Source organism: Coregonus lavaretus (assembly GCF_964263955.1).
Source record: "Coregonus lavaretus genome assembly, chromosome: 21".
NCBI lineage: Eukaryota > Metazoa > Chordata > Actinopteri > Salmoniformes > Salmonidae > Coregonus > Coregonus lavaretus.
The window spans coordinates 46,303,901-46,316,714 of NC_140008.1; the positions used below are offsets into that span (position 1 = coordinate 46,303,901).

At 47.9% G+C, this 12,814-nt stretch overlaps 1 protein-coding gene across 1 annotated transcript; it reads left to right on the plus strand.

Annotated features, from left to right (window-relative positions):
• Positions 1-9,377: 9,377 nt before the first annotated feature.
• tm4sf4 (transmembrane 4 L six family member 4) lies at positions 9,378-12,573 on the plus strand. Its single transcript, XM_084185449.1, has 5 exons — positions 9,378-9,747; positions 10,384-10,473; positions 11,362-11,507; positions 11,656-11,839; positions 12,200-12,573. The coding sequence occupies exons 1-5, from the start codon at positions 9,574-9,576 to the stop codon at positions 12,218-12,220; spliced, it is 615 nt and encodes a 204-aa protein (XP_084041575.1). The 5' UTR covers positions 9,378-9,573; the 3' UTR covers positions 12,221-12,573.
• Positions 12,574-12,814: the final 241 nt, after the last annotated feature.

Below are 12,814 nucleotides of genomic sequence, written 5' to 3' on the forward strand. Positions count from 1 at the left end.
TCCCTGTGGCATTCACTCGACAATTATTGTATTCCACACTATTTTGCTACTTTGTGTCACTTTGCTTCCTGATCGATTAATCGGGGGTCGATTGATCCAGGAATGGCGAATGGATTACAGATCACATCCATGAGCAATGCATTGCATTAAAATTCAGTTTTTCTTTTCATTGTGTGATGTCAAGTGGCAGTACGTTGTAGGAGGCTTCGCCTACACAACACAAGATTAATGTTAGGTTATCAACAAAACAAAGAAGACCAAAGTGAATGTCTACTCACCAACATACAGTATATGACCAATGTTCCCTCTAAACTGTGTGCAGGTGCTGGCACGCAGCTCCCCCAGGAATACGCAGAAGAAATATCAGCCTGTGCAGAGAAGCACTAGATTGAACTTCACTCAACTTTCTACAGTTTTCCCCCTTATTAGTTAACACTATCAACCTTTCCCTTTACTGTAGGAATTTTGATCGAATCAACGCAATATTAGCCACTTTCAACATATGGAAACAAAAGGAACTACGCAAGACTTAAAGGCAATTTATGCTTGATCCGAAAATGTGTTCGGCGGTGCCATATGGATGGTGTGAAACAATTGTGGAGCCTCCAGAGGCATGCAGAGGCCAAATTGAGCTCTGTACAGCATCGCTGTGCCTGCCCAATTATTTTTTTTAACAATGCAGAGGGCTCCATATAGCTCCTCATTGACATGATTGGTTGACTTTAGGTGGGAGCGGGAGGTCCAGTATAAACACAAACTCACTTCCTTGACAACTTCCTTCTCAACAGCTCTGTTCTGCTCAGGGAACCGCAATAATTATAAATGCCCTGACTTCTGCAGAGGCCATATCTCAGTAAATGCTGTATGGCCACTGCAGACATCGGATTGACCGTGCAGGGCCTTTTAGTATGCAAAACTAACTATGCAAGACATTTTGTTGAAGGCAGAATGCATCAAAATAAGACTGGCCCGTACTCTACACAGGCCAGTGTGGCATAACCAATCAGAGCTGCAGTAGGCCTATATGGAAATAGACCTTTGTCATATATGGATCTGTGCCAATCACTTTGAACTAGACTGTGTTTACAGCATTAGCGGTCATGAGTACATGCGCTTGTATTGAGATCAAAGTGAGAGCTGCACGTAGCCACATGTGCACATTTGTTCTTATCCTTTGCTAGTTAGTGAGTTATTAGCCCAATTATAGATCATTTGTTGTCAGCAATGGGGGAGTGATTTCTTCCTACAAGAGCACAAAACGTGTACATTTCTAGACATCTTCGAAAAGCTAGTCAGGTAAAGAGACTTTTTTTGGTCTTAAAGGGGCAGTATAGTATTTTGAGACAGGCTTGAATAAGATAAGTAGCCAATAGGCAGAGGGTAGCATAATTTGTCTGATTCTCTGCAATAATGAATGGTATGGGAATAATAATGCATTTTATTTTGTGAAGTGGTTTCTTGCATCAAACAACAAAACAACATTTTCAGTCACCGCTCTGTCTGAAGGACAAGTGGATAAACAGGTTAATGTCAAGCCCTGCATGCTTTTTTCAAATGTATCATGGAATGTAGGCCTACACTGAACACCACACATTGTCTGCTACTGTAGGCTGAATGATAGAACAGCTATTTCCATGTTAAAATGTTATGGGATGCATTTTATCTATAGTTTTTGTATAGTAGGAAACTCTGGTAGGTCTACATTATGATCAAATAGCCACAGTAGCCTACTTGACCACTGTCTGAAACTGTAACTTAAAGCGCGTACAGCCTCAGTGTTAACAGTAAACGCGTGCTGGAAGTTGCACAGAATTTTCACAACTTTCAAGTTTGCGCTCAGTAGACCTGAAGTTTGCTCAGTGCCTAAAGAAATTAGAGGGAACATTGTATATGACCCTGGTAAATACAGTGCATTCGGAAAGTATTCAAACCCCTTGACGTTTCCCACATTTTGTTACGTTACAGCCTTATTCTAAAATGTATTACATAGTTTTTTTCCCTCATCAATCTACACACAATACCCCATAATGACGAAGCAAAAACAGGTTTAGAAATGTTTGCAAATGTATTAAAAAGAAAACTGAAATAAAAAATGTACATAAGTATTCAGACCCTATACTCAGTACTTTGTTGAAGCACCATTGGCAGCGATTACAGCCTTGAGTGTTCTTGGGCATGATGCTACAAGCTTGGCACACCTGTATTTGGGGAGTTTCTCCCATTCTTCTCTGCATATCCTCTCAAGCTCTGTCAGGTTGGATGGGGAGCGTTGCTGCACAGCTATTTTCAGGTCTATCGGGTTCAAGTCCGGGCTCTGGCTGGGCCACTCAAGGACATTCAGAGACTTGTCCCAAAGCCACTCCTGCGTTGTCTTGACTGTGTGCTTAGGGTCGTTGTCCCGTTGGAAGGTGAACCTTCGCCCCAGTCTGAGGTCCTGAGCGCTCTGGAGCAGGTTTTCATCAAGGATCTCTCTGTACTTTTCTCTGTTCATCTTTCCCTCGATCCTGACTAGTTTCCCAGTCCCACCGTAAGGATGGTGCCAGGTTTCCTCCAGACGTGACGCTTGGCATTCAGGCCAAAGAGTTCAATTTTGGTTTCATCAGACCAGAGAATCTTGTTTCTCATGGTCTGAGAGTCTTTAGGTGCCATTTGGCAAACTGTGTGTTGCAGAGATGGTTGTCCTTCTGGAAGGTTCTCCCATCTCCACAGAGGAACTCTGGAGCTCTGTCAGAGTGACCATCAGGTTCTTGGTCACCTCCCTGACCAAGGTCCTTCTCCCCCGATTGCTCAGTTTGGCCGGGCGGCCAGCTCTAGGAAGAGTCTTAGTGGTTACAAACTTCTTCCATTTAAGAATGATGGAGGCCAATGTGTTCTTGGGGACCTTCAATGCTGCAGACATTTTTTGGTACCCTTCCCCAGATCTGTGCCTCGACACAATCCTGTCTCGGAGCTCTACGGACAATTCCTTCATCTCAAGGATGATCAATGGAAACAGGATGCACCTGAGCTCAATTTCGAGTCTCATAGCAAAGGGTCTGAATACTTATGTAAATAAGGTATTTCTGTTTTTATTTTTTATAAAACATTTCTAAAAACCTGTTTTGGCTTTGTCATTATGTGTAGATTTTTATTTAATCCATTTTAGAATAAGGCTGTAACGTAACAAAATGTGGGGTCTGAATACTTTCCGAAGGCACTGTACAAAGGGGTTCAAAGTCTATTTGGGGTTTTAGCCCTGTACTGATTTTCTAGTTGTGTTATATTCTACACTGAGTGTACAAAACATTAAGAACACCTGCTCTTTCCATGACATAGGCTGACCAGGTGAATCCAGGTGAAAGTGTCACTATTCCGTCGTGGATGTGGTGGAGGAGTCAAGCGCAGGAAACAGAGGTTTAGTCCAACAAGACTTTTAATAGTCTCAATAACACGAGAACAAAACTCCGACCTCGAAAACACGAAGTGGCGAGGGAAAATTACGCACACGCGTAAAACACTAAACATGAAAAAATGACACGGAAAACAAACACGTATCATAGCCACAGTGGCAACAGAATAACAACACACAAATACCCTAGATCACAACACGGAACTTATAAGACACGTAATCAACTCCCAAACAGACACAGGTGTGACAGACAGACAAAAGCAATCAAACACAGAAACATAGAGCGGTGGCAGCTAGTACTCCGGGGACGGCGAACGCCGAAGCCTGCCCGAACCAGGAGGAGGAGCAGCCTCGGCCGAAACCGTGACAGTACCCCCCCCTTGACGCGCGGCTCCAGCTGCGCGCCGACCCCGGCCTCGGGGACGGCCAGGAGGACGCGGACCCGGGCGCGTGGGATGCCCATGGTGAAACTCAGTCAGGAGGGATGGATCGAGTATGTCCCTCCTGGGCACCCAGCACCGTTCCTCCGGACCGTACCCCTCCCACTCCACGAGATACTGGAGACCACTCCTCCGGCGCCTCGAGTCCAAGATGGTCCGGACCCTGTACGCCGGGACCCCCTCGATGTCCAAAGGGGGCGGAGGGGTCTCTCCTATCTCATCTTCTTGGAGTGGGCCAGCTACCACCGGCCTGAGAAGAGACACATGGAACGAGGGGTTAATATTTTTATACTCAATTGGCAGTTGTAACCTGTAACACACCTCGTTCAATCTTCTCAGGACTTTGAAGGGCCCCACAAACCGCCGACCCAGCTTCCGGCAGGGCAGGCGGAGGGGCAGGTTTCGAGTCGAGAGCCAGACTCGATCTCCCGGTGCGTACACCGGTCCCTCACTGCGGTGGCGATCGGCGCTCGCCTTTTGTTGACGGATGGCACGCTGCAGATGGACATGGGCAGCGTCCCACGTCTCTTCCGAGCGCCGAATCCACTCGTCCACCGCAGGGGCCTCGATCTGGCTCTCGTGCCACGGTGCCAGGACCGGCTGATAACCTAAAACACACTGGAAAGGTGTTAAGTTGGTGGAGGAGCGGCGGAGAGAGTTCTGGGCCATCTCTGCCCAGGGGATGAACCTCGACCACTCCTCCGGCCGGTCCCGGCAATAGGACCTCAAAAACCTACCCACATCCTGGTTGACACGTTCCACCTGCCCATTACTCTCTGGGTGGTACCCCGAGGTAAGGCTTACCGAGACCCCCAACCGTTCCATGAACGCTCCCCAAACTCTGGAAGTGAACTGGGGACCTTGGTCAGACACAATATCCTCGGGGACCCCATAGTGCCGGAACACATGGGTAAATAGGGCCTCAGCGGTTTGTAGGGCAGTAGGGAGACCCGGCATGGGAAGGAGACGACAGGCCTTGGAAAACCGATCCACAACGACCAATATGGTGGTATTCCCCTGGGAGGGGGGTAGGTCAGTTACGAAATCCACCGATAGGTGGGACCACGGTCGTTGTGGAACGGGCAGGGGATGTAGCTTACCCCTGGGCAAATGTCTAGGCGCCTTACACTGGGCACACACCGAGCAGGAGGAGACATAAACCCTCACATCCCTAGCTAACGTTGGCCACCAGTATTTCATGCTAAGACAGTGCACGGTCCGGCCAATACCTGGATGTCCAGAGGAGGGTGATGTATGAGCCCAATAAATAAGACGATCACGGACCTCGAGCGGAACGTACGTCCGCCCCACAGGACACTCGGGGGGAGTAGGGTCGGTACGCAGTGCCCGCTCGATTTCCGTATCGACCTCCCATACTACCGGAGCCACCAAACAAGATTCCGGCAATATGGAAGTAGGCTCGTTGGACCTCTCCTCCGTGTCATACCGCCGGGACAGGACGTCTGCCTTACCATTCTGGGACCCTGGGATGTATGTGATCTTAAAAACAAACCGGGTTAGGAACATATTCCACCTAGCCTGACGAGGGTTCAATCTCCTAGCTGCCCGGATGTACTCCAGGTTACGGTGATCAGTCAGAATGAGGAAAGGGTGTTGAGCCCCCTCAAGCCAATGCCTCCACACCTTTAGGGCTTGGACTACGGCTAACAGCTCCCTGTCCCCAACATCATAGTTGCGCTCCGCCGAGCTGAGCTTCTTCGAGTAGAAAGCACAGGGGCGGAGTTTAGGTGGCGCGCCGGACCGTTGTGACAGGACTGCCCCAATACCGGTCTCGGACGCGTCTACCTCAACTTGGAATGGTAAAGAGGGATCCGGATGCGCCAGCACCGGAGCCGAGGTGAACAGGTTCTTAAGTTTGACAAATGCCCTGTCCGCCTCAGCCGACCACCGCAAACGAACCGGACCCCCCTTTAGCAGGGACGTAATGGGAGCTGCAACCTGTCCAAAACCCCGAATAAACCTCCGGTAGTAATTAGCAAAACCCAAGAACTGCTGCACCTCTTTTACAGTGGTTGGAGTTTGCCAATTACGCACGGCCGATACCCGGTCTACCTCTATCTCCACACCAGACGTGGACAACCGATAACCCAAAAAGGAGACGGACTCCTGGAAGAACAGGCATTTCTCTGCCTTGACATACAAGTCATGCTCCAACAGTCTTCTCAACACTCGGCGCACCTGGGCTACATGCTCGGCTCGAGTAGCAGAGTACACTAGGATGTCGTCGATGTAAACTACTACCCCCTGCCCATGCATGTCCCGGAAAATCTCGTCAACAAAGGATTGGAAGACTGACGGAGCATTCATTAACCCGTATGGCATGACGAGATACTCGTAATGACCCGAGGTGGTGCTAAATGCTGTCTTCCATTCATCCCCCTCCCTAATGCGCACCAGATTGTACGCGCTCCTGAGATCCAACTTTGTGAAGAACCGCGCTCCGCGTAATGATTCCGTCATCGTCGCAATCAGTGGAAGTGGGTAGCTGTATTTAACTGTGATCTGATTGAGACTACGATAATCAATACACGGGCGCAATCCCCCGTCCTTCTTCTTCACAAAGAAGAAACTCGAGGAGACTGGGGAAGTAGAGGACCGTATGTATCCCTGTGCCAAGGACTCGGCTATGTATGTCTCCATAGCCGCTGTCTCCTCTTGAGACAGGGGATACACATGACTCCGTGGAAGAGCCGCTCCTGTTTGGAGATTTATCGCACAGTCCCCCTGTCTATGAGGAGGTAGCCGTGTTGCCCTCGATTTGCTAAACACGAGTGCTAAATCCTCATACTCGGGGGGAATGCGCAGTGCGGGCACTTGGTTCGGACTCTCTACCGAGGTCGCCCCTACGGAAACACCTAGACATCTCCCTACACACTGAGCAGACCACTCCATAAGAGCCCTCTGTTGCCACGCTATGGTAGGATCATGGGTGCTTAACCAGGGAAGGCCCAACACCACGGGGTACGCAGGAGAGTCAATCAGATAAAACTGAATGATCTCCTCATGACCCCCCTGCGTCGTCATCGTCAGTGGTGCTGTGACCTCCCTGATCAGGCCCGACCCCAACGGCCGGCTGTCTAATGCGTGGACAGGAAATGGATCGTCTACCGGCCGAAGGGGAATCCCTAACCTACTACAAAATGCCCGATCAATAAAGTTCCCAGCTGCGCCTGAATCTACTAGCGCCTTATGCTGGGAATGAGGTGCCACCTGTGGAAACCTCACAGGAATACTCATGTGACCAACAGAGAGCTCTGGGTGAGTGGGGCGCCTACTCACCTGAAATGACTCCCCAGTGCGTGGCCTGTTGTCACCCCTCCCAGGAGACCCTCCCCAGCACCTGGCCGCAGTGTGTCCTCCACGACCGCAGGTGGTGCAGGGGATGGCCCCCCTCGGGTTCCCTCTCCTCCTCTCTCTAGCGCCAGCACCCCCTAGCTCCATGGGAATCGGCTCGGGGGTGCTGGAGGGTGGACTGGATGACCCCCACTCGGGACGTCCGCGGGTAGCCAGCAGGGTATCCAGACGGATGGAAATGTCCACCAACTGGTCAAACGACAGGTTGGTGTCCCTGCAGGCCAGCTCCCGACGAACGTCCTCTCGTAGACTACACCGGTACTGGTCGATGAGGGCCCTCTCATTCCACCCCGCATCCTTCGCTAGTGTCCGGAACTCCAGTGCGAACTCCTGTGCGCTCCTCTTCCCCTGTCGGAGGTGGAATAGACGCTCTCCCGCCGCTCTCCCCTCAGGGGGATGATCGAAGACAGCCCTGAAGCGGCGGGAGAACTCCGCGTAGGTGATGGTTGCGGCGTCTATTCCCCTCCATTCGGCGTTGGCCCACTCCAACGCCTTGCCGGAGAGACAGGAGATGAGGGCGGAGACGCTCTCGTATCCCGAGGGCGCCGGGTGTATGGTGGCAAGGTAAAGTTCTACCTGCAGGAGGAATCCCTGACACCCGGCTGCAGAACCGTCATATGCCCTCGGGAGTGAGAGCCGAATGCCACTGGGTTCCGGTGCTGAGAGAGGAGGACTGGCCGTTGGTGATGCGATGTTGTAAGGGTCCTTGGCCACCTCAGGGTTCACCAATCGGCGCAGAGTGTTGGACACCTCGTCCATGGCGGTCCCGAGTCGCCGGATCATGGCGTCCTGGAAGTTGATCCGGTCCAGCAGGGATTCGGGTGCCGCCGCTGTTCCTGCTGACTCCATGATGGTGTGTTGTTCTGTCACTATTCCGTCGTGGATGTGGTGGAGGAGTCAAGCGCAGGAAACAGAGGTTTAGTCCAACAAGACTTTTAATAGTCTCAATAACACGAGAACAAAACTCCGACCTCGAAAACACGAAGTGGCGAGGGAAAATTACGCACACGCGTAAAACACTAAACATGAAAAAATGACACGGAAAACAAACACGTATCATAGCCACAGTGGCAACAGAATAACAACACACAAATACCCTAGATCACAACACGGAACTTATAAGACACGTAATCAACTCCCAAACAGACACAGGTGTGACAGACAGACAAAAGCAATCAAACACAGAAACATAGAGCGGTGGCAGCTAGTACTCCGGGGACGGCGAACGCCGAAGCCTGCCCGAACCAGGAGGAGGAGCAGCCTCGACCGAAACCGTGACAGAAAGCTATGATCCCTTATTGATGTCACGTGTTAAATCCACTTCAATCAGTGTAGATGAAGGGGGGGAGACAGGTTAAAGAAGGATTTTTAAGCCTTGAGACATGGATTGTGTGTGTGCCATTCAGAGGGTGAATGGCCAAGACAAAAGATTGAAGTGCCTTTGAACAAGGTCTGTTAGTAGGTGCCAGGCACACTGGTTTGAGTGTGTCAAGAACTGCAAAGCTGTTGGCTTTTTCACGCTCAACAGTTTCCGTACAACTGTGGAAAGCATTGTAGTGAACATGGGCCAGAATCCCTGTGGAACGCTTTCGACACCTTGTAGAGTCCATGCCCCAACTAATTGAGGCTGTTCTGAGGGCAAAAGGGGGTGCAACTCAATATTAGGAAGGTGTTCCTAATGTTTTGTACACTCAGTGTACATTTACCTTGTAGCCTATACGCCATAAATCTAATAGTGCACAATATGCTGGTGGCGTTGTTGTTTTCAGACTAAATATGATGCATTAATATAAGCCTAAATGTGAATAAAACTATGTAAAGGAAAAAAGTTATTCTTGAATGATAATCACATTGTATTGGAATGTTTTTCACCGTATGATACCTTATTTAAATAAGGTAATGTAAAATTATGAGAGGCTTCATGGGTTTTTCACTACAACATTGACCGAATAAAATACCATAAAGTATCAGGAAAAATATAGCCTGAAACATACTCCCATTCATAACCATGTATGGACTCCAATAGAGTGGCAGTGTGTTCAATAACCCCCCTCTATCTCTCTGTCAGGGCTGGGGCCAGGCAGGCAAATCCTGTAGTAGAACATTAACCGGACCAGATGGTTGCCATAGCACAAACACTGTAAATTCAATTTAAGGCAGTGACATCATCCAACCAGCTGTCTATATATACACCCCTCCCCAATCTGAGAGATTGAGACCGTTTGGTTGCTCTGGACAGGTACAGTCCTAGATAGGAACCTTTTACGGAGGACGTACAGTTTAGGTGTGGACGAGTTTGTGTGGGAGCCCTTTAGACTTTAGAGAACCCCTGTTGGCCCTGTGTGACTGTTTTGGCTGATAAGGTGTACCATGTGCTCGGGTAGTTTTGCCAAGTGCCTGGGCATCACCCTGATCCCCCTGGCCATCCTATGTGTGCTCTGTAACATCCTGCTCTTCTTCCCTGGGGGGCTGGTCGCTGAAGACAATGACCACATCACTAAAGAGGTGTGGTACTTTGGGGGCATCATGGGATCCGGGGTTCTGGTAAGTCAACTGTTACTGCGGGGATGGAAAAGGGCTTTTGACTTGGGGCTTTTAATAACTTCTAATAACTCTCTAATGTACACATTTCTAATTTCAATGGTTTTATTTGGATATCTCTATTCAACATGTGGAGAAACATAGAAATGTACAAATATTGGATTAAGCCTTTCAGAAAACAGGTGAACAGTCATTTATAACGTATTATAACTGCATAATAGTATATGAGGTGCAATTTTAAATGATCAAAATGAAAGACTGTGAGGTGGCCTTGTCCATTACGCTTGTGTTATTACAGCATTATTAGAATGTAATGAAACGTTTAGAATAATGTTCACAGTGTTCAATAGACAGTGCCACTCTGTTTTTGCTTCTTAAGCCAACGTGCCGTTGTCCTTCCTGTTGCTGATGACAGAAACAGTAGTCTCCCTACTAATCTGATTCAAACCAATATGATTGTCTGTGCTATAGTGAGCATTTACAACTGGAGAGCAGTCTTCCGGGTCTTCTCCAAATGGTTGTGGGTAGTATGAGGTCTTTCTGTCCTGATCTTAACCAATAGTTGTGTATCCTAATGGTTGTGTGTATATCGTTGCGGTCTGATCCTAATAATTGTGTGCTGTATATCTTTCTGAACAGATGATCCTCCCAGCACTTGTCTTCCTGGGACTCAAAAACAATGACTGCTGCGGTTGCTGTGGCAACGAGAGTTGTGGAAAGAGATTTGCAGTGAGTACATGGAGAAACCAGAGTCACACACACGCATGCACACATGTACGCACAGACACACGCAGTAGATATAATACATCGATTTTAATCACCCCAAGGCAGGGAGTTCAACTGGCATTTCACATGACTCCTACAGACAGAGCCCCCATTATACTGGTGGCCAGCAGATAAGAGAAGTGTACAGTTATGAATATAATTACTGTTCCCTGAAGAAGGCTATGGGGAGTTTGCGCACTAGCGCCCTCTACTGAAGAGCATTAGAATCATGCCTGACAAGGCCAATGAACACCGTGCATCACCGTAAGCCCCGTCGTCCACAGGTGATAAACCCGAGGATTAATTATTTCAATTCAGTACTGCTCTTCACCGAGCCCAGAACTGGGCGATGCAGGGCTGAACAGGTGTTGTTGTACCTCGTTTCTCTCCTTCAGGGAACAGTAGTTATAGTCATAACTGTAAGTTCCCTTTCAGTAGGTCAACTCGGTACAAAACAGCTATGCGGATATCAAACCACACCCTAAGCAGACCCCAGCGGACACCAAATGAAATGGCCCACTGCAGACCACCCAGAGTTCCAACCTGAACAGGAAAGCCTGTCTTTGTGATATATCAAGCTGATATGCTCACAGTATAAGTAAGACCTGAAGTCCATCCTGATCTAGGAACAGGAGCCCAGACCTGTCCATATAATCTTATAAATTATGATCCTAGATCAGCACTCTTACTCTGAGACGTTTTATGGATATGGGCCCTGAAGAGCCCCTCCTACCACTCCTCCTACCACTTTCAGCTCAGTGGACTAACACAGTCTATTTGAGTCACTTGGATGGCCTGGGACCCAGATTGATTGAATTGGACCTCTGTAACTGTGATCTTTCTTTTCCTCAGATGTTCACCTCGATCATCTTTGCTGCGGTTGGGGTTCTGGGGGCTGGCTACTCCTTCATTGTGTCTGCTGTTGCCATTCATAATGGACCAACGTGTCTCTATACCAATGGCACAACAGAGTCATGGACCAACCCCTTTGTTGACGGGTAAGAACTGTTTTAGCACTCAAATACATTGTTGTTAATACATTGTTTATGTTTTGACAATGTATGTACCTCTCAGTCACTCACATACATTGCAGTGTGCTGAATCTTATTTTACTTTTTGCTGAACTTCTTCTCTGTTCCCCACCAGTGACTACCTGAATAACCACAACCTGTGGCAGGGCTGTAAGGCACCTGAGGGCATTGTGACCTGGCACCTGACCTTGTTCTCCATGCTGCTGGTGATGGGCCTGCTGCAGGCTGTGCTCTGTTCCATCCAGGTCATCAACGGACTCATCGGTGCCATCTGTGGAGACTGCTGCGGCTGCTGTGGGGTAAGAGGACCAACCCTCGTCTTGATACACCCCAATCTTAAATGAACATCTAGCCCATATGCCAAATTAGTGTCACAAATACTTTTGCTCTAGTGGAATACAACATTTAATAAATTGTATTCTAAAGCCCGGCGCTGGACTGGACCTGCCTACACCTGACTCTCAATAAGGCTAGCCCCCTATTGACATTTACTCCCACCGGTGTCACTGACCTCTCGGCCATGTGTTGTCTTACCATGAACTCCAGTGAGCTTAGCAACAATTAGCTCATCCATGATTGTCACACTAATACACTGTATAAATATGTTTGTATTTGAGTAAGAGTTGATTTGAAAATGTTGTCCTATGTTTGTCTTTCAGAGTACTGATGGTGCAGTCTGAGGATCTTTGAGCCTCAGTGAGCCTCTCAGAAGACAGAAGACTTCTTATAACAACTGGCTTTCTATGAGGTGTATATTTAATTTTGTTAAATATATATTTTTTAATTGAACAATTTCCTACCTATCTAACTTAGCCTTTCGCTATATAGCAAATAGCTATATAGCCTTTCGCTATATAGCAAATATTATGATTTCTTTTTTAATGAGGATAATAAATTTAACGTAATCAAACTTATTATTCAATATGTTTAAAACATGATTGCACTTTTCACGTTATATTATAATTTTCATATTATGTACCGTAAAAGACGTGTCCAACAGAACACTTGGAATCAATTAAATCTATCAAAAATGTATCTTATTTAATTGAAAAACACAAAACATAACTTCATATAGGTTTCTGACAGGGTGAGTGGACCACACCTGTGTCAGCCTTGTTTTAGTTGGCCTGTGGGTTAAGTTATTTTATAACTTTATTCTGGCTAGTTCTTGTTAATGGAGGGACATGGCTAGCTTCCCTCCTCTGTGTCAATATTTACTGTACCGCCATGGGGTTACTAAGGAGTCTTTGTCATGTTGGGTTATCAGTGACTTT